General features: G+C 41.3%; 1 protein-coding gene across 2 annotated transcripts in view; it reads left to right on the forward strand.

The window, feature by feature from the left end:
* The window catches only part of MAPK12 (mitogen-activated protein kinase 12), an 86117-nt gene extending 69157 nt beyond the window's left edge, over positions 1-16960 (forward strand). For both annotated transcript variants that reach the window (XM_018576737.1, XM_018576738.1), the window contains 4 exons: positions 6626-6705; positions 7120-7198; positions 12336-12509; positions 16496-16960. In XM_018576737.1, the coding sequence (XP_018432239.1) occupies positions 6626-6705; positions 7120-7198; positions 12336-12509; positions 16496-16563 (401 nt within the window). In that variant the 3' untranslated portion in view covers positions 16564-16960. The remainder of the gene's footprint in view (positions 1-6625; positions 6706-7119; positions 7199-12335; positions 12510-16495) is intronic.
* The last annotated feature ends 6381 nt before the right edge of the window (positions 16961-23341 follow it).

Consider the following 23341-nt stretch of genomic DNA (forward strand, 5'->3'; position numbering starts at 1 on the left):
GACCAAATTAAGAGTGAGGGGAGAGGGGGGGAGGGAGGTTGGGTAGATGACAAGGAAGGAGCAAGTGGGGAAGGTAGGATCATATCCAATTGAACATTTTGTGCATATTCCAGCAAGTATTGACAATTCCGAGTACAAAGTTTAACGTATGAGATCTTTATAACTCATGAGCTGACAGTAGATTCCATTCTGCGCACCAGCACTACGTCTTTGGTATTCAGGGATATAGTACATGACACCGTAATATAATTTGTCCGCTAGTACCGATTTAGTGCAAACTTGGGCCCGCTGTGGCCCGCTTGTTTAGATAGGAGGGAGTCGTTTTGTATGCCAACCAGCAGGCCCATGTTTTGGAAAGGCGCTCTTTGTTGTCTAATTTGGTTAAGGTGAGTTCTTCCATGCGGTAAATCTGCTCTACCTTATTGAGCCATTCCAGTAAGGACGGGGAAGATGTCGATTTCCATTTAGCAGGGATTAAGGACTTAGCCGCGTTTAGGAGATGTGGCGTAATGGAACGGGCATATCTACCTACATGACCTCTCTCCCCATGGAACAGCACCACCCAAGGGTCGAAGTGTACTGGGCATCCCTGGATCGCGAGAATCTCTGATGTTACCTCTCTCCAGTATGAAGCTATTTTGGGACACTGCCACCAGATGTGGGCATGCGTAGCTACCTCCCCACAACCCCTCCAGCATTGGGGAGTGATAGAGACATCCATTTGGTGCAGTCTCTGAGGTGTGTAATACCATCTGCTTATTAACTTGAAGTTAAGCTTCTGGATACGTGTGGATCTGGAGAGCCCCAAGGATAAAGCTAGTATGCGGGATCTAGTCTGCTCAGGAAGTGGACTGTCCAGTTCCCTTTCCCAATGTGTCAGATGGGGTGGGATTTGAGAAGCTTCCATGTGGGATAATGTGGCGTAAATAGAAGAAATACACTTGACAGGAGTGGAGTCTGCTGGGAAGAGCTGCTCCATGGGATTCAATTCCGATCTGGATCTCAGTGGGCCTGGGAGAGACCTCACAAAATGGTATAGTTGCACGTATCTCCACTTGTCCATGATTGAGGGGCTAATAGCTGGAGTTAGGGAGGTTATTGGCTTAATACACCCGCTTTGCAGTACCTGATGGAGTAGCAGTTCTGATCCCTTCTGGATCCAGGAGCGATAGCCCCCATCCAAAAGAGCCGGAGAGAAATAGCTATGTCCTAATAAGGGCATCAGAGGGGAATTGTATTATATATTGGACAATGTTGTGGTAGTCAGAATGTGAGTGTCTCCGGATAGTGGTCTGTACCGCTGCGGGACCCAGCAAATTTTATGTAAGGGCACTCGGCTTAAGGCATATTCCATCTGCACCCACAGTTTGGTGTCCGATGCATAATGCCAGTCCAGGAGTCTAGCAAGTGCTGCAGCTTTGTAATACTTGTGAAAATCTGGTAAGGAAACCCCGCCCAGAGATATAGGTCTGGTCAACGTTTTGTATGAAATGCGGGCTCTACTGCATTTCCATATAAACCTAGAAACCAGTGATCGCAAAAGGGCAAAGTAGGTGGTGGGGACCCCCATGGGCAACATTTGAAAGAGGAAGAGCAGTCTCGGCAACACATTCATCTTAATGGCATTTATTCTGCCCATCCAGGAGTGGTATTGAGGGGACCAGCGATTCAAGTCTGCTCGGATTTCATTTAATAGAGGCATGTAGTTATACCTGAATAAGTCTTTCAGTCGGGGCGCGTAGTTAACTCCTAGACACCTCAGTTTGTGTGACTGCCAGGTAAAAGGGAAGTGAGATTGTAAAGCTCTAGCCTCAGCAAGGGGTACAGTCAGATTCAGAATAGTGGATTTCGAAAGATTAATGTTAAAGTTGGACAACTTGTTATAGTCTTTCAGCTCTAAAAGTACGTTCGGAAGGGAGATACGGGGATTACCAATATAGAATAGAATGTCATCCGCGTACGCCGCATATTTATGTTCTTTGGGTCCCACTTACACCCCTCTGATGTTAACGTTACGGGCTATCGTGGCTAGGAAAGGTTCTAGGGAAATGGCAAACAGGAGAGGCGACAACGGGCAGCCCTGCCGCGTGCCATTTCCCAAAGAAAAGGAAGGACTGAGCACTCCATTAACCCGTACCTGTGCCTGGGGGTCATGATACAACGCGGAAATCCGGGACATTAAACCCGAACGTATCCCCATGGTGCCCAGAGTTGCTAGCATGAAATCCCAGGCCACTCTATCAAACGCTTTTTCAGCGTCCGTTGCTAGCAGTAGTGTGGGATGTCCTGCGGACGTGGGATATAATCAAGGTACGTAGAGAGTTGTCTCTAGCTTCACGTCCCGGAATAAATCCTGTCTGGTCTGGAGACACAAAGCGAGGTATCAATGGCTGAAGGCGGAGTGCCAGAACCTTCGAATAGAGTTTAACATCTACATTTAACAACGAGATTGGCCTATAACTAGGGCAGCAAGTGGGATCTTTTCCCGGCTTGGGCAGTACTGTGATATGCGCCAGGGTCGTTTCTGGGCGTAGGGACCCTCCCGTATTAATAGAGTTAGCATAATTAGTTAGGTGGGTAGTAGTACATCTTTGAACGTGTTATAATAAGGGAGTGTTAGGCCGTCCGGGCCTGGAGCCTTACCCGATGCCATTGTGCCCAACGCCTTATTGAATTCCTCACTGGTAATTTCTGCTTCCAGAGCTTCCATCTCTTCCTCTGGAAAAGTTGGAAGTTGAGCGTTCCGTAAATACTCTGCAATAAGGGATTTCCTGGCTCTGAGGTGCTCGTCTGAGTGAGCAGATTTGTCAATCACATTGTATAAAGAACTGTAATAATCACAAAATACTGTCGCTATTTCCTTAGACAGGTGAACCACTTTGTCATCCTTATTTTTAATTTTGGGGATGTATGTAGTAGAATGTTTGTGGCGTAGGGACCTAGCTAACGATCTACCCGGTTTGTTACCCCATTCATAATTCCGCTGACTCATCCACAGGAACTTTTGGGCAGTTTTATGATTAAGAAGTGTTTTTAGGTCTTCTCTGGCCTGTAGTAGTGAGTGATAGTGGCTAAGCTGTAGTGAGCGTTTATGAATACATGCTCCATTCTGAAAGAGTTTTGCTTTAGAATGCAGGTGGAGGGGAGGGGGGCTGTACTGTGCTGGCAGTTCATCATTATAAGTTGTAAACTAGATTTGAACCCTGTCTGTCCTAACATAGGGTTAAAGGTCTAAAAGCATTGTATGTTAATGAGGGGAAGCTTAGTGTGTCCCTATTCTTTCTATGGGAACGGCCAGAGTTTCCTGTCACTTGGAAATTGAGAGAAAAGCTCAGAAAGGCCTGCTGCACAGACATCTAAAAGGTAAGAAATATTTATTTATACATATTTTTTTTCAGATATGCTGTGCGAATGGGAAAACATAACAAACATATATTTGGGTTTTTTTAACCACCTCCGGGCCGGCCGTAGTAAAAAAACGGCCGGCCCGAGCTCTCTAGATCTGAGCGGGCGACTGCAAAAGTGGAAATACACTTGTCCTTTAATGAAGTTGTCTCCCACCTTCACCCCCTGAGTGATCATCACTGTGTGTCCCTGCCTAGTGTAAGTATTGTATCTGGTGGACTGCATTCAGGGGGTGGGGAGTGTTATTTAACCAGTTGTGGACTTTGGGCATGCTACACACAAGAAAAAAAGGCTAGGTTCACACCTAGGCGATTTATCACGCGGATTGGGTCGCGCTAAAACACAGATTCACATTGAAGTCAATGGAGTCTGCTCACACCTTTGCGCTTTGTCGTGCGAAAAAGGTGCAGGAGCAATTTTCGAGCGGTTGTCACGCGGTTTGGGTCCCATAGACATCTGTATGCATTGAAAGCCGCGTGACTTTCAATGAACAGTCGGCCAATCGAAAACGCGCAACAATCGGCCGAACAAAGCTCGGCATCTGAATCGCCTAGGCGTGAACCTAGCCTAAAAGTACACAAGGCATGTGTAGCACTCTGTCCTTCTTTCCCGCTGTCACTCATCCTCCAGCATTTTGGCTGCAGTTCCCTGCTGTGAAAATGACAGTTGGGAGTTATTTATAAACACGTTTCACATGGAAGATAGAGAGGCATAAAGTAAAATTGTTACTTTTGTATTTACTCTGTTCCATTCATCTGGAGATCAAAGGAATACGATTTGATCTGCGTATGATTTCCGTTAAAGCAACCTGACAAAATGTTTTTTTTTTGTTCCTAATTAACCCCTTATTAACCCTTAGTTTACTGAATCATCCCTAAATAACTACTTCCCCCTTCTGCCTTCAGCTATTATTTTTCTAGCCTTTAATATCTAAGCTTTTTTCACTATTATTAATTTTGTTCATTTTTTTGGGTGTCACAAAAAAGGGTAAAATTATTCTCGCTTGTAATTAACTTAGCAAACTTTGTGCTACAGGGAAATGTGGGAGGACAACTGTTAAATGCTTCTAGATGAAAATGAGAAGCAGATTTCCAGTTACAAATGTGAACAAAGCTTAAAAGGAGCATTATACAGTTAAGCTATTGAATGAAGTAAGTACAATACTTATTTTTCATTCAAAAGTTAATTGGAAGATTTATTTATTTATTACAGGTATTTTAAATAGTGACGACAATTTACTCCGCACTATACATAGTAGCAAATTCACATCAGTCCCTGCTTACAATCTAGGGTCCCTATATCACATGCATACAGGGACAATTTAGACAGGAGCCAATTTACCCTACCAGCATGTCTTTGGAGTGTGGGAGGAAACCGGAGTACCCAGAGGAAACCCCCACAAGCACAGGGAGAACATGCAAACTCCTTGCAGTTAGTGTCCTGGCTGGGATTTGAACCAGGGACCCCCAAGGCAGAAGCGCTAACCACTACAGTACACCACTGTGTTAATTTGTGGGTGAAGGGGGTTTGTTTTCTTTATATATATATTGTACCTATATACTGTATACCAATACACTTGAGTAAAGAAATGCATTTTTCAGATCTGAAATATTATTATTAAAGGGTAGAATCAAAGAAAATCCTACTTTGTGTGAGATTTCATGGTTTCAGCACTACATTGAAACTGAGATGTTACTCCACCTTAAGTGCTGCTGCTAATTTTTTTTTCTGTGATGTATCCTGTTGTACGTTCTAGAAATGGTGCATTGCACACAGCACATTCTTACAAAAGCTCAGTGAATAAAGTGTGCCATTAAAAGCCTAAAAGGGTCCCAGCTGGAGATTTCAGTGCCATCTTTAATTGATCAAACTTGCCGAATATGTGTCTTTAAACTAGGGAAGAACTTGTGCTTTAGAAAGATAATTAAAATCTCTTCCAGCTAAAAATAAATGTACTTTTTTTTTCTTATACAAGTTCTTCAGAGTCACTTAGGGAATCAGTGTTCTTGTAAGTGGAGCTGTAATTAGTATTTATATGTATGTGCAGGATACTGAATCCAACCCATTTTTTTTGCCTATGGTGGAATGCCAAAATAAAGACTAATTTAGGGGGCAACTTACATTGAGCTTTTGAAGCTGTGCTAGGAAGTTTAGTTTTTACACTTGTTTTTAGTCCAAGGAAACAAGCAGCACTGCTACAGTATGATTAATGAACCTAGATGTAAAAAAATCATATAAAACACTCATTCAGAAGACCTATGGAAGGCAGAGTGTTAACTGTTAGCGACCAATTTATAAACCTTTTTTTCATTGTTCTCAAAATTCTGAAAACTACAGAGGGGTACAGTGGGCACTGAATGCTCAGATCTGCAATATTCAACCAACATGTTCATGGTCCATCCTCTCCCAAATTAGGGCAAGGTTAGTTGGTTGGCCGGACTGATATGAGTATGGCCGATCTTATTTTCACCTATAAACCTGACAGTAACACACTAGGAGGAGAATTCTCACTAACTGCTCTATAGAGGAGCAGCATTGTCACCGCGACCAGTCGCCCCTAATTTGGACTATGAAACTCCTCCCACTCTCCAGAGTTAAGCTGGGTAGAACTGATAAGACTGGTTGGAATTTCAGTACAGCAAAGTGAGATTAGACAGGAAGTTAGGAAGGCACTGGATTTTTTATGCATTTGCAACCTTTTTAGATCTAAAAAAGTTGGAAATGTGCATGCATTGCAAATATGTAATGAATTTGTTTGTTTTTTCTGCTGATCTATGGCCAATGGGGCATCTGCTCATCCTTAAATCTACTGGAACCCACCCTAATGTGCTTTGCTGTTAGTTAACACCTTTTCATTTCATCTTGTTTGGCATCCATGATGCAAAGCTTTTCCAGCAACTTAAAAAATCTTGTTACTTGAGAATAAGCTGGGTTTTAGTACATCAACCTATAGAAGCTGTCGTTTTGTGTGGTGTTGGAAATCCACTTCTTCAGTCCCACATCAAGCTGTAATAATTATATATTATTATTATTATTATTCATTATCAATCCATGTAATAACACACATCTGAGATATAAATAACATGGCAATGGATATATTTTTTGTTCATTTTATTTTATCTTACAGATTTAAAGACCATTTACCCTGAGCCTTGTAAGTGTTCATTGAAATGATAATATTAATAGTCTGCAGTGTTATGATCTTTAACTTAAATATTAGATCTGGATCAGCTTACAGAAATAATGAAAATTACTGGAACACCTACTCAGGATTTTGTCCAGAAGCTCCAGAGTCCTGATGTAAGTACAGCATTTTATAACGAATATTTTCCCACCCCCACAAATAACTTTTAATAAGTGTGTATGTATATGTGTGTCTGTGTGTTTATTAAAACTGGAGCAGCTGTGCATGGCAACCAATCAGCTTTTCTCTTTCATTTTCAAAGTTGAAATGAACAAAATGAAGAGAGAAGCTGATTGGTTGCTATGGGCAACTGCTCCAGTTTCTGTCTGCTCCAGTTTTGATAAATTACCCCCACTGTATGTATGTTAATGTTTATTATGATTTTGCACATATGTCTAATTAATTCATTGTAAATCATTTGTTTATTTAATTTTTTTGCTAACAAATAATGAATTTAAATGCTATATTAAAATACAAGAAATTGGCCAATAACCAAAAGCTTAAATAGTTAAATGCTTGTTCTGTTCCAGGCTAAAAATTATATCAAGAGTCTCCCAAAGGTGCAGAAGAAAGACTTTGGGTTATTGTTGAGATACGCAAACCCTCTTGGTAACACTTTTTATTGTGCATTTGTTTTTGTTTATAAGGAATTTTTTTTAAATATCATTGGCTGAAAGCTAAAAATGGCATTTAAAATGTTTCATGAAAGGTTTTCCTGGTGGTAAAAATGGACCTCTGCTTCAGACCCTTTTTGTTTAACAAAGTGGAAGCATTTTCCTGCTCACCAAACCTCAATTTTGATGTCTGAAATGCTTCTCTTGGTCAAAATCTGATATTTGGGTATCAAATTTGATGGGCTTTATAAGTGCTTTTTATATTGATGGATGATGTTAATATGCCAAAATAAGGGTAATACCTGGGACAAAGGTCCACTATAAAGGATAAGGTGATCCTGTTGTGCTAATTTGTAGAGGTGTCTGAAGTGGCAGTCTAGCCTTAAAGTAATTAATTAAAGATGGCAACTATGCATGATAAGATGTGGTACTGGGTTCTGGATGCTTTAATGAAAATTAAGCCTAGACATATTTTAACTAGTACTCCAGTCATAACATATTTTTTAGTGTGGTGAAGCATAAGATCTCTTGTCAACTTTTTATTGCAGTCTATCTCCTGGTGACTATTTGTCACCTGAACTGAAAGTGAGGAAAAATGTAAAATTTTGCAGATTTCACCCAAACAAGAGCAGATAGGAAATCTCCCAAAGCGACACTTGTTTCTGTGAACAGATGGTTAAAAAGGACCTTTACACATATCTTTGAAATGACAACAAAGGCACCTTTAGAAATGTTTAGTAATGACAATCTACAAACACATACTTCTAGATAATTGCAGGCTTTGTATTCATTGCATACCTTATTTCTCTTTTCTTCCCCATTCTTCCGACAGTGGCCATTTTTACTAAGGGCAGATTAATATGTCTCCTGTTACTTCCTGGAACTCTGGCACTTGTCACTAGGGCTGAAACAACTCATCGACGAAGTCGATAATAATCAATAATGAAAATCGTTGTCAATGACTTTCATTATCGATTACTTGGGCACCGCCAGACGACCTGCGGCCTCCCCATGTCACAGCTTCCTCCCCAGGCTGCTCATAGTGGACCGTGGACAGGCTGAATAGCAATGTACAAGTAGCGTAAGTTGTGTGTATTATGTGGTGTGTATGTGTATAATGTGTTGTGTGTGTGTATTATGTGTTGTAAGTGTACTGTGTGCAGTGGAGTCAGTGATGTGACAACCCGGGTGGGGGGGAGATGAGTGAAGCCTCTGACACACTGCACGTGGAGCCGCACTCAGCAAACGGGAGGCATCGGTGTGCAAAGCTTCGCATGCAGTGTGTCTAGCAATATCCTCTCCCGCACTCAGCTGGGCGAGAGCTGAGTGTGGCGAGATGAAAAATGTCATCTCTAGCCAATTGGCTCGTACAAAAGTGTCTGGTGAGAGGTGTCTGCTTGGTAATGTTTTCCTTCCTGCACAAGTTATTTCTGTGGCATATGCTTGACATGTCCGTTAACCCTTTCACCGCCAAGGCCTTTTCCCCCCGTTTGTTGCACACATTATAATCCACATTTTAGGCTCGAAATTACTTCAAACCCCCAAACATTATATATTTTCTGAAAGCCAACCCTGTAGAATAAAATGGCGGCAGTTGCAAATTGTTATGTGGCATGATATTAGTGCAACTCTTTATCAAACCCAAAACATTTTTGAAAGTTAAATTTAGTGCCCCAAAACACCAATATAATACCCATTTAAAAAAAATTAAATATAAAAGATGAGGTTACAACAAGTAAATAGATACCCAACATGCCCACACTAAAAATTGTGTGTGTGCATGAAATGGCAACACAATTCAGTACCAGAAAAAGTCCATAGATTACTTTTTAAAAGCACCTACAGGTCATCAGTTTAGAGATATGTGTAACTTTGGCCTAGAATTATTGCTCTCATTCTTATTTTTTTATTTAACATTTATTTTATTTAACTACTTGAAGACCAGGTGTTAAACCCCCTTCCTATCCGGGCCATTTTTTAGTATTCAGCACTGCGGTACTTTGAAATGTTTTCAGTCATGCAACGCTGTACTGAAATACATTTTATACCATTTTCTGGGGACAGATAGAGGACAGATTTCTTTTGGTGGTATTATCACCGCTGGGGTTTTTATTTTTTACTATAGAACGAAAGCAATTCTGTAAATTTTGAAAAAAAAACACGTTTTTCCCTATGTTATCTAGCATTTATTATTACCCCAATTTGTGGGTAAAATACAAAAGGTGGGGGTCACGTCGGGTAAATAGACATTAAATATATCAAGCCTTAAAATTGTGTGCGGCCTCAAAATCGCAAAACTACCATACCCAAAATTGGCCATAGGCGACGCTTTCAATTTTTTTTTTACTGCTCATCAGTTTAGTGTTCATAATGATTGATGGCCCTAAAATTATTGCTCACGCTCCGACGTTCGCCATAATATGTAAAGTGTGCAGCACAATAAGCGCAATCGTCTTTTTTTGCACATAGGCACACACGATGCATGTTTGCATGTGTATTTGGGGACAGGGGGCTTTTACTTTTTTTTTGTATGGTTTTTATTTTTATTTTTTTTATATGTGATTTAAATTTTTTTATGCTTCTTAAACTTCTTCTTTTTTTTTTTTTTTTACACTTTGTAATCATATAGGGGGCTAAGAAGCCCCCTTTGTGATAGCTAATTTACGTGACGGGTCCCCTTTATGGAGACATCTGGGGTCTCTAAGACCTCCTAATGTCACCTGGGGACCCCCCCAGAGAAGCTGATGAAGCAGAGATCTGCTTCAGAGAGAATAGGTTCTCCCTATTCTGCACTCTATTCAGGACTAAAAGAAATGGCTGGAGTTTGGTTTTAATATGTTTTATAGTTTTAGGGTGGTGTAAGGAAAAGTTATATTTTAAAATAAATGTGATCTAATATGGAATAATCTTTACTAACCACTGACTTTGTGTTCATGAATCTTGCAGAAGAATGCTTCCAGTTACCATTATTAGACTGCTACATTGACACCAGAAACATGCACCAGGCAGGACTTTTATCCATCACTCCTCAGTGTCCTACTTAGACGTGAACATCTGTAATGTATAACTAGGGATGTTGAGAATTGTGCATTTTGTCTGCTTTAAAGCTGCAAAATGCGTATGCTGTGAATGGGGCTTTAGGCTACAATATCAGATAACAGTGGTAGAAGTGCCATTTATTTATCACATATAAAAGAGATCTATGGTTAACATACACTTCCATACATCCGGCTTAAGTAGTGTAGTTGAAGTAAAAGCAGTATTGTTAGAGATAATTCTGAATGTACTGGCCGTAAAGGAGAATTATGAGGCGAGTGATTTTCACTCAGCCACATAATCTGAGCCGACCTGTGACAATGGAAACCGTCACAGGTCGGCTCAGTAGATCGGGAAGTGAGCGAACACATACCGTCGCTCGCTCACTTCTCTATCCTTGCAGAGAGCCATGACGGTCACTCACAGCTCCCTGCAGGGATTCCCCCTCCCCTGTCCGATCCTCCAGCGCTGAGTGGTGGAACGGAGGGGGCGGGTACAGCTGGCTTTACCTCTGGATAGGCAGAGCCAGCTGTCACTCACGCAGCTGGGTGGATCCAGACAGCATTGTCGGATCCGTTCCGGCTGCGGCTTTGGGTGACGGGAGTACGCTAGTTTGTGTCCTCCCGTTACCCTTAGAAGAACTATGGGGAAAAACACTGACCCCATAGTTCTCCTTTTAATAAAAAAAAACAGCTGATGAAAGTAACAATCTTTCACCAAATATTGTTATATCAAGGCAAATCATTTTTGATGTGTATAATGGACTTATATAGTGTAACAATTAGTTGTAACTGCAACATGAATCTAATATTAATGTAAATGCTGGGAAGAATTAGAGGGCAATTAAAATGAGAAGTTAGGTTTTGTTCAAAGCTGGCCATACACTGTTCTGTTGGGTTTTTTTTATTCAACCCGCGGGCTGAAAAAAAAAAAAAAAACAGATTCCTTCATCAACGCTACCAGTGAGTTGATCGAGGGATTCCCACTGGCTGCTGTCGGAATACCTGAACAGAGCTGGCAGCTCACTTGCTGCCAGCTCTGTTTGTTCAAAGATTTCCTCACCGACTCCTTCGATCAGCTGATCGAGGGATGCCGGCCGAAAGGGTGACGGCAGTGGCACCCACTGTGCAAATTTTGCCCGGTTCCTGAAGAACGAGCCAAAATTTGCATAATGTATGGCTAGCTTGAGACTTACTGATGGCATTGATAGTTATGTCAGCTCTGTTATGTAAACCAATTTATATGTTTAAAGAAAACCTGTCTGGAGAGAAGTATGTAAGCTGGCATTGCTAACCTATCTTTTTGAAAATGCAGATATAAACAGCTGAAGCTATATGCAAATGTTCACTCTCTCTGTATAAGATGAACCGCTGCATCTTCCAGCCTCCGTATTAACTCTTGAAAGTGATGGATGCATTCCTGGCCAATAGGGAAACAGAAGGGGGTGGGGCAAGATCACATTTTACAGAAAGTTAAGATTTGCGTATAATTTCAGCGGCCTATATCTCTACTGATGATTTTTTTTTCCACTAAAGGCAACCTTTTGGGTATGCATTTTTCCATCTAATGCTCGGTTTGATCTGTTCAGGTTTCTGGCGGGTTAATTGCAATACTTTCTGAATCACTAAATTAGAACACGTATGCAGATCAAGTGTTATGACTTCACTCTGACTTTTCTGATCTGCATACGTGTTCTGGGTCAGTGATTTAGAAAATATAGAAGCAAGAGACAGCTGAAGGTCAGCAATGACAGACTTTGTGTTTTTTCTCAATGCAGGGTTTTCTTTTAAAGCCAGAGTAATAGGATGTGTTTTGAGGGATCGAAGCTTTCTTTGTGACTTAATTTGATATATTTGCAGGTAATATTTTAAAAGCATTTTAACTTCTTATATTTCTAACCTTTACTTTATTGCTTGCTTGCTTTAACCATTGTAAAAGGAATGATCATTAGCAAGCTGCTAGCATGGTTTTTTTTTCAATGCTTCTTAATTTTTGCTTACGTATATCTAAGCTTCATTTGTGGATTTGGAGTCTGAGATTTATTTATGTAGGAGTAATATTTACTGTTCATCTGTGCCTCTTCTTTCTGTCTTTAGCTGTCAACCTTCTGGAAAAGATGCTGGTGTTGGATGCAGATAAGCGAATAACAGCAACTGATGCTTTATGTCATCCATACTTTGAGCAGTTTCATGATTCCGATGACGAGGCAGAAGCAGATCAATATGATGATTCACATGATAATCTAGACCTTCCTCTTGAAGAATGGAGGCGTGAGTGTAGACAGAAATATTTAAGCAGCTTTCTCTTTCTATTCTACCTTGTTTCATTTGCACTTGAAACACACCTAAACCATACTATGTTTCCCCTCCCTGCTGCTTCCTAACTAAAACAAATGCAAAGACTACTACAGTACTAACTAGGGATGCACCGATATATCGGCCGCCGAAAACATATCGACCGAAAATGGCACTTTTGGCTAAATGCCAAAAGTGCAATTTTCCTGCCGATCGGCGCATCCCTGCTTTCTTTCTTCCCTGCTGGGCACTGCTTTGTGTCCCAGCGGGGAGGAGAGAAAGTGTGACGGCCGGCGTCTCTCCTCCCACACCGCTCAGCCTCCTATCACAGTTCAGCAGAGCGGTGTGTGGGCGGAGACAGTCCGGCAGAGGTCTCCTCCCTGCACCGTTCGCTCAGCCTCCTGTGACGGCGCGTGAGAGAGGAGAGCGAGTGCAAACACTCAATAATCAGTGATCGCTGAGTGTTTGTACATAATTAAGGACATGGTATGTTTACTATATCCTCAATTTAGAATGAATGGGAAGTGATCTACATCATAGTTGTAGTTATAGTAAACATACTCTGTTCTCAAGTTATGAATGAATAGGAACACTCAGTATAGAGGATTCCTGTTCATTGATAACAGGGGCTGCAGAAAAAGAGATAGAATACTCTGTGTCCTCTATCTCTTTTTCTATTTTAAAAGGGAAATATCAGGGGTCTGTTTTAGACCCCTAATATTTCCCCGAAGCCCCTACATTTATTTATTATGTTTAGGACTAAAAAATAAAAATGTAAAAAATTACAGGATTTTGTACTCCATCGTAAAATCCTTTTCTTGGAGTTCATTAGTGGATACAGCTGATTGAGATACAATTGAGTTATACTGCCACCTTCAGGAGAATTGGACACTGGCAACAACAAAAAACAAAATCTTTTAGCCAGTATAACCCCTCCAACTTTCATGCCCCAGTTTTGTTGAAAAGCAATATTCATAGGTCCCATGCCTGTGTCTTTATGATCCACAGTGTCCACTAATGAACTCCAAGAAAATAAATTTACAGTGGGTACAAAAATGCTGTGTTCATAATCGTTCATCAGAGCACACAGAAGATTGTCCCTCTAATGAACTGTGTCCTCCTGATTCAATTGGGATGTCCAAAAGCAGTCCAACTGAGGAGCGGGCAATACAGCTATTGAAGCTAATAAGCCCACTGAACACCAGTGTTGCACTAGGGTAACTTGCAGTTCAAAGAGCTGCCAGATGGACCTTAGGTCTGAACATTCACCTGGCAAAACTACACAAATGTGTGGACTAGCCTGTTAGCTTGAGTATCATCGGGATGTCTTCCATTTTAGTTGAGATGAAGAAGGAGCTTCAGAAGGGACAGGACATAGATCAGGCTGAACTGATAACACAGTGTCACCAGGGTATCCACTGCTATGACTAAAGGATTCCTGGACCTGGAGACAAACCTGTTCAGTTTTTTCGTTGAATCTGGAAGCCAGGAGATCCACGTCCAATGTTCCCACCTGCGACAGATCTTAAAACACCTCTTGGTGAATAGATTATTCTCCACAGTACAGACGTTGATGACTGAAAGAGTCTGCCTGCCAATTTTCCAGAGTTCCAGTAGAGCAGCATTTACCAATTTTTTTTCAGTCATGGCACCCTTTATGCAAAATCCCAAGGCACCCCAGTCTCAAATGTAAAAAATGTAAATGGGAAAAAATTACGTGTGGTTACCAAAACCTATACTAGACCATTAACCTAAATAGGGGTCTGGTATGGATTTTAAGGGGGATCCCAATCAAAAACAACATGGAGTTCCCTTTTCACATCAGATGTCCCTCTTTCAATTCAGGAGCCCCCTTACCATTAGAGTTCCCCCTTCACTTGAGGAGCCCCCCATTCACATCAGAATTCCCCCCTTCACATCAGTCCTCATCCCCCGCTTCACATCAGAGTCCTACATTCTAATCTTCACCAATGTGCAGCTGTGTCAGCACGGCAGAGGGTGAGAAGTGGAGCAGATTTAGGCTTCTGTCCTTTTGTGAATGCTGGGGGAGGTCCTTGATGCAGTCTTCACTGGATTGGCATTATGCGTTTCCATGGTGCTGGTGGCCAGCATGCCTGCACCATGAAAATGCGTGACATGGCACCCTGGTTGAAGAGAGAGTGCTGGTTTGTCCTACGCTGCCAAAATGTTGAGTTGCAACAGTCTATAGAGTGGAATTGGGCACACAGGACTGCCTTGAAGAAGGAAACCATGAAGGCTAGAACTCTCATGCAAAAAGGGTAAGGTTGGATGGCTCCTTGACTGCAGAGTCCAATCCATTCTCCTAGGACACCCCAAATAAAAACATGAGGTATAGTAGTGGGAAGGGTTATACTGACTGACTAACAGAATTTGTTGTTGTTGCTAGTGTCCAGTTCTCCTGAAGGTGGCAGTTGTGTCTAAATTGTATACCCAATTGTATCTAAATCATATGTGTCCACTAATGAAGGATTAAGACATTGAGGTTAACAGACCTCAATAGCTCAAGCTGCAATTTAAATAGATGAATAAGTCAGAACAGTCACTCGTCCCCTACAGGACTGTCTTGTACTAGGTTTTAGTCAGAATAAAACAGGCATCTACTTGGCTAACTATTCTTGCTTTATCTTGTAATATTTATTTGTGAAACAAAACATGTGCACACAATGAAAGAAAAACATTGAAAAAAAATGTTTTGATCAATTTAGATTACTTTTAAAATCACATCACCTTGGTAGCGAGATCATGTATCAGGATTCTTCTTCTTACAAAGAATATTTGGCTTCTTTAGGAAAATCTCTCAAACTGATCCATTCTTGTTGCCCTATAATTGCCAGTCTGATTCAGGTTTGAGCTATTACCTTGCATTGTACATTACAAGCACCAGGGTCAGAACTGAAGTTTTATGGCTTTCATAAACCCATTTAAAGACTTAAACTGGTAGATTTTTCATACCAATATTTGTATGATAAATCTAGTCAGAACATTCAATAATGTCATCAAAAACTTGACAAATGTCGTTCAAAAAGTTGTTTGGTTTTAAAATTTCTCACCAAAAACCTTACATTTTTTTTATCACTATGGTTGAAAATGATCGTTGATTTGCCCCCAGTTGCCTATTAGAAAATTGAATAAACGTTCCGAAAACACATTAAAAAAAATTAAATTCTAAAGGTAACACCTCTTTGGTTACTATGATTGAGCAAATGTATAGTAAACCTGTCACAAACCTGAGCCATTCAAATTGAGCATATGGTGAAAAAAATCTATAAGCACATGCTCTTTAGTGAATTTTGTATGTCACAATATGTAGTAGATCCAGAGAAATAGGCAACTTAATTTGTATGCTAAGTTTTCCTATAAAAGCTAATCTTAGCCCTGGTCAGGAAGCCAGGCTGCCTTGCAGTGTCGCGAGGGAAATGAAACCAGTGTTCTTTCGATTGAATACTGGTTTCCCAGGCAATCAGGAAGCTGAGCAGTGGGTCATGATCCGCCAACCGGCTTCCTGATAATCCGGGCCCACGGATGCCAGTATCAGTATTCGGTATTGGCGAGTACCGAAAAAAAATATTGGTACTCGATACTGAAAAAACAGTATTGGTGCATCCCTAGTATCAGGACAAGATTACAAGAAACTCCCCCTGTCCTCCTGTCCATAACATAATCCTCCGAACAATACAACTGATAATAGTGCAGCATCAGCAGAGAGGGCACAGGAAGCTAGCAGCTGATAAGATTTCTGGCCGGATCAACAGGTATTTTGTGCACTTGTCGAACAGATATAACAACACTCATTCAATGGTATATTTAACAGACCAAAAGGAGCAAAATACTAGGTATTACATTGCCAAGCTTTGAAAAAAATGTCTGATGTACAGTAGAAGTCCTTTTAGAGTGAATAAATCCACACATAAGTCACTTATTGCTTGTTTTGTTCCCCCTAGGTATTACTTTCATGGAGTTGACAAGTTTCCATCCGCCAGTGGCCGAGTCAAAGGAAACTTCTGTATAGCTGATTGCAGTGCAACAAAACATAGGATATAAATTATGGGACCTGAACTTTGAAACTGGATAACTGGATGTATAATGAATCATTTATGAATCATTTGTGTCTTTGTTTTCATTCCATTGGGATATAGTGCCTTTTTGTATTTCCTTTGTTGGGATTTTTTTTTTTTTTTTTGTCTCCCCTCTTTTCCTGCAGAGTGTACTGTATAAAAGACTATTGTGACCCTACTATTAGCCTTGAGCCAGCTCTGCCAGCCTCCTGTGTTAATAAGCAGTGTGTCCTATGTGTGCAGCGGTGAGATTTTGCTGGTATACTGTACTTCTGTATATGTAGATTTAGGTAAGCCCTGGAGCATTCCAATACACTCTGCAGTATTATGAAGAATAAACCTTTTAATCAATATCTGTATTGTGTACTGTAACTGTTTACCAGTAGGAGCTATGGTTCTTGCCCACATGGTTAAAAATACACACAGAAATAAGGCAAATGTGTCATGGGGAGATAATCTTGGGTCGCCTGTCATTTTGAAGTGGATAATCAGAATCTGTTTAGCTTCTCTCTTCCCACTTGACACACCCCACGGAGCGTCCTTCTTTTATTAAGCTCCACACTTGACACATGGCAGCAGGTGCAGAGGAGTAATCCCAGGTCAGTGCGGTAATCATTTAATCACTAGAGAACAAGCAGTGCACACTTCTAAAACAAAAAAAGGAAACATTACTGCTCTCTTCTTCCCTCTCCGAGAACATTTTCACACTAGATTAAGAGAAAGCAGCATTTACATTAAGTGGCTGTTTTGGAAGAAACGGAAAAAAGTAAAAGCCAAAATAGATGCAATAAAGTACTTGCTACCCCACTAAAAAAGAATACGTTGTCTGATTGGAAAGAGTTTTAACAGAGTATATTGAGATGTATGCAATTGTACTGTCCATTTGCTGCAATTGACAGAATAAAATGGAGGCCGTGACTTATTAGGACCCATTTACATTTTGGTGTCTTGGTGCATAGTGTTAATGTACACATTTTATGTCACGCTAACATGCATTTCGAGAAGCCAGCCCATTGAAGTAATTTGGCTGCCAATACACAGAAAAGGCCCAAAAAATCTGACATGCATAATTTTTTATGCAACACGGAACACCTTGTGTTAAGGTGCATGTGCAGTCCCTTTAGTATGTTGTGGTGACTTTGAATGAATGGCACCACAACATGCTAACACATATAAAGTGCATTGTGGTAGTACACACAGTACCACAACAATGTGAATAGGCCCTTGGAGATTTTCTTGGTTTATTAGAATGTATTCGAGATTGTACCGAGGGTCATATTTATGAGTAGATGCCGGTAGGCCTTTGCTTTTGCCTGAGATTTCTGCAGTTGAGTAGTCCGTCAGCCTCTACACCCCTATACCGACCACAAAATGTCTGGCATGATAGGAAGTGTTTTCTCCTGGCTTCTGATTTGGTTTATTAAAAGTCACTCCTACCCCTCAACAGCAGCACACTGTTTTGTTTCACTTGTCATGTGAAGATGGGTAGGAGGTTCTGGAACAAAATGACCCTCAGGCTTTGTAACAAGCACCAAAAACTATAAGATATATAGCATGGCATCTTGTAGCTTTATATCCGTCAAGCCCTTGGTAGCTGGTTAGACGCCATCATTGTGGCTGTTGTAATGCAATACCTGATGACATGAAATTATTGAGGTCTTTTTAACATGACACCTTGGTAACGTGGCTTGATCTAGTAGATTTGCCAGCGCACCTGGTAACTAGTGATGAGCCGAACACCCCCGTGTTTGGTTCGAATTCGAACTTTCGAACATGGGAAAAGTTCAAACTCAATGCAAGTCTATGGGGTGGAGCTTTCAAAATCAAATGTCCCCATTTTGAAGGCTTATATGCAAGTTATTGGCCATAAAAGAGTATGGGGATCCGGCTGCTGCCCTGGGGGACAGGAATCAATGAAAAAAAAAATCCAGTTTTTAAAGGAGCAGTGATTTTAACATCACTTAATGGGTAACTATAAAAATGAAAAATTCCTTTACATACCATGCCTGGTGGGTCCCCTTAGACTGCCTGTAAAGTGGCACATCTGTACAACGTACATACTTTTTTTTTTTTTAAAGCATGCAGTTCCCCCTCCAAAACAATGTTTGGAGGGACCCCATTTTAAAAAATAGAGCATGGGTTTTCCCCCAAAAGTCATACCAGACCCTTAAGGTCTGGTAGGAATTTTAGGGAGGAACCCCACCCCCAAAAATGGGGGGGAAGTGGTGTCCCCCCTAAAATTTCCAACCAGACCCTTGATCCAAGCTCGGGCCTGGCAGGGAAGGGGGGGGGCGAGCAACGGCCCCACCTCCCTGCGATACCAGGCCACATGCCCTCGGCACTGGGAAGGTGCTTTTCCAGGGTTGCCCCTGGAAAAGCCCCTTGTCCCCATGCCGTTGGGGCAAGAGCCTCTTCCCCACAAGCCCTGTGGCGGTGCGAACAGGGGGCTTATCCACATCAGGGTACCTCTTTAATAAAGGGGCGCCCCCCCTTGTGAATGAGTAAGGGGTACCCCTACCCATTCATGAAAAGGGTTAAATAAAAGTTTTTAAGAAAAGAGGCCACTTTTTTGAAAAAATCCTTTATTTGAAAAAACAAAACAAAAGATATGTTTTTGACAAGTCTTTAATAACAAAAAAAAAATAGATCCACCGATGTAATCCAGCGTCAACCGCGTTGTCCACGACGACTAGACGAAAGAAAACAAAAAATAAATAGAAATAATAATTTAAAAAAACTACAACCGCCGTCCCGTCGCTGCGACGAACACCTGTCACAGAATGGCATTTTGACAGATGCCGGCAACTTATAAACAATAGGGTGGAGCTAGCTGTTTTCAGTTGTAACAGGTGAGCCATGATTGGACATAGCCATCATGACTTTGCCCAATCATGGCTCTCAGGGCTCATAGTGTCCTGTGTGCTGAGCTCGGCGGGGGGAACAGTCGGCCGAATTCCCTGAAAGTTTGTGTGTTCGCCGAACACACAAACCGCCGATGTTCGAGTCAAACTCGTGTTCAGCTCCAACATCGAGCCCATCGCTACTGGTAACATGGGATAAAACAGTGGAAACCATGGCAACAGTAACATGGAATACTTCTAGCATTTGTAATAAGGTTCCTTTTTATTATGACATTTTCATTATATAGAATGGCCATGAGGCACCAGCGGTATTTTTGTATACAGTCTCTAGAGATAAAAAGCTGGCATTCATTGTGTTCTTCAAATACTGCATTTATGTTGTAGTGTAATGGGAATGTATTGTGTTTTGTATATATTTCCTTCTCTATGGTGAGGACTGCATTGTTTTATTTCTTTGTTTGGTTAAAATTTTTATATTTTCAGCCAGCAGTTTTGGATAAGGTTCACCATTTAAAACTATTGGAGTTTGCCTTTAGGAGCCCAGCCACACTATTGCATTGTAGCAACACGCATTACACGTATTTGTGCAAAACGGTACCATTCATCCTGAGTGGTACCCCAATGCACCTTTCCTGATGGAAATTATGCATACACCTCTATTAGTGCTTTAGGCAGTCCATTCAAATGAATGGGCTGCCTTAATGCAATGCATGTTAACATGCATGCACAAACCCAACACAGTGGTGTGAATGAGCCCTAATTTTTTTTAATGTAATAATACTGTTTAATGTTGGTGTATAGTATAAGAAATCTTTTTTGTGTTTTTAAAATAAAGTCATTTTATAGACTAACTACATCAACCTTTCTCATCCAGGGATACATTGAATCACAGGGCGTGTGGAATAGGGAATGTACAACATGGCATAAGAAATGAGGTGGTGTGCAATAGAAAATGTACAACACGGCGTGTGGAATAGGGAATGTACAACATGGCATAAGAAATGAGGCGGTGTGCAATAGAAAATGTACAACATAGCATATGAAATGAGGTGAACTGGAATAGGGAACATACTGGGCAGCACAGTACCGTAGTGGTTAACGCTTGTGCCTTATAGCACTGGGGTCCCTGGTTAGAATCCCGGTCAGGTCACTATCTGCAAGGAGTTTGCATGTTCTCCCTGTGCTTGCGTGGCTTTCCTCTGGGTACTCTGATTTCCTTCCACGCTACAAAGACTTGCCGGAAGATTATTTGTCTCCGGTTTAAATTGGTCCTGTATGTATGTAAGAACCTTAGATTGTAAGCTCCGTGAGGGCAGGGACTGATGTGAATGTAAATTGTTGACACTATACCAATAATAAATACAGTATGGAATGAGGCAGTGTGGACTAGGGGACATACAGCATGGCATATGGAATGAGGCAGTGTAGGCTAGGGAACATACAGCATGGCATATGAAATGAGGTGGTGTGGAATAGGGAATGTACAACATGGCATATAAAATGAGGCAGTATGCAATAGAAAATGTACAATATGGCATATGGAAAGAGGTGTTGTAGAATAGGGAGCGGAGCATACAGCATGGCATGTGGAATGAGGCAGTGTGGACTAGGGAACATACAGCATGGCATATAGAATGAGGCAGTGTGGGATAGGGAACATACAGCATGGCATATGAAATGAGGTGGTGTGAAATACAACATGACGGGAAATGAGGCAGTATGCAATAGAAAATGTACAATATGGCATATGGAAAGAGGTGTTGTAGAATAGGGAGCGGAGCATACAGCATGGCATGTGGAATGAGGCAGTGTGGACTAGGGAACATACAGCATAGCATGTGGAATGAGGCAGTGTGGACTAGGGAACATGCAGCATGGCATATGGAGTGTACTAGAAGATATTTTAGTATCAGTTAAAACTGATGATACACATTCTCACAGCAACTTTCTCTCAGGATGTTATATCTAGAGTAACAAGGATGATGTTTAACAATAAATTGACTGCCGTATTGAATAATAGAATGACCTTTAAAAACATATATGGCTGGCTCCCTTGCTTTGGTCAAGAAAGACCTACTTTGTTTATTTTTGACTGCTGCCTGAACGATTATCCCCCACCACTGGAACACTGTGGTCCCCCGACCGTGCCCGATTGGATTGCTGAACTGTCCCTGATCATACGCTTTGAAGAGCTTATGGCTCATCTTCACGATCGTCAGCCTCAATGTGCAGCCCTGTGGACCCCATGGATTTTGTATATGGACACTGCATCATTTCTAGCCTTATAATTTATCTGGTTGCTCCTCTGTGGGTCCACAACCAATGGCACTGTCTCTGGTGTAGTTACAGAATCCACTATTTGCATTATTTGAGCCACTGGGGCCTGAGGAGCCTCCCTTTCTCCCCCTCTTCTTTCCTTTTTGTCTCTATCTGTTGTTTTCCTCCCCGCTTCTGTCTTGTTCTCTGGTTCTTGTATTTTCTGTATGCTTTCCCTTTTCTTTTTTTGATTGCTGCTTACATTTCTGGGACGCAACACGGTCTTCTTCACTTGCCCACATGTCTCCTGTCTGAGACACACTTCACTACTGAAATTACATGGCATTCTTCTTCTGTCACATAACTTGGATATTATATTATGCGGTTACATACTGAATGAGATCAGTCCTGGTGGATAATGTGTTTTTCTGTACCAGTGCCTCATGTTGGATCATGTTTGCCAGGCCCTATACTGTTTTGTTCTCTTTCTGTTTTCCTTTTTTTTTCTGCTGTTTGTATTATCGTATTAAAATGCTTAATAAACTCTTATTATTTAAAAAAAAAAACACATATAAACCACGTATACCCAACATTAACTACCCCTCAACTTTAACCGTTGTCTATTGGCACTCTGATTGAGACAAGCACTTATGGCAGCACCCCAATCCTGACTTCTCTCCCCAGCTGCAGTAACCCCCTACACCCACCCCCCATTCACACCTTTCTTTCCTCTCTCTTCCCTATTTTATACTTTGTTTCTTCCATTGATTTCTATTCTAGCCAACAAAGCCCATCTGGATGAGGATCCATATGGAATGCCATGTTAAGGAATAGGTCACTGGCTTTGTTATATCTTACTCATATGCTATTCAATGTCTGACAAATAAATGTATTGTACTTTAAACATGATGCTGGACTGCCTGTTCATCTTATGTACCTGTAATTCATTTAGACCATTCAATAAAATATTGAACTAAAAAGAGTTAAGAAAGACTGGGCTAGATCATCAAATAATTTTGTTTATTTAGCACAAATATGCTTTGTCCTCCACTAGCCAGCCAGAAACTATCTAACCACAGCTTGATATGCTTGCTTGCTTCAGTATGTGATCGATTACATGCGGTTAGGAATCAGTCACTATTGGATGCACAATTGATGCGTCCAGGGATAGTGATTGATTCCTAAACACATGTAAGCGTATGTGATACATACCAGTGTTCAAATGCAGCGGCCGTCACACGATCATTAACTTGAATGGGTGACAGCTGCCACTTGTAAACGGCAGATTAAGGATTCCTGCTGTAGGAAATAGCAAGTTCCTGACACAGGAATCCCTAATCGTACGTAAAATATAGATGTGAATGGGGCCTTAAAGGAGAACTATGAGGTGAGTGCTTTTCACTCATCTCATAGTTCTAGCCGACCTTTGACTGTCACAGGTCGGCTCATTAGATCGGGAGGTGAGCGAACACATGCCGGTGTTCGCTCACTTCTCGATCCTGTCACGGCTCTCTGCTGTGACAGGGGCGGGGATGGATTCCCCCCGCTCCGATCCACCAGCGCTGACTGGCGGAACGGACAGGGGAGGGGGCGGGTACAGCTGCTTCTGCCAGAA

The sequence above is a fragment of the Nanorana parkeri genome, unplaced genomic scaffold (genome assembly GCF_000935625.1).
Source record: "Nanorana parkeri isolate BGI_ZX_2015 unplaced genomic scaffold, ASM93562v1 scaffold75, whole genome shotgun sequence".
Taxonomy (NCBI): domain Eukaryota; kingdom Metazoa; phylum Chordata; class Amphibia; order Anura; family Dicroglossidae; genus Nanorana; species Nanorana parkeri.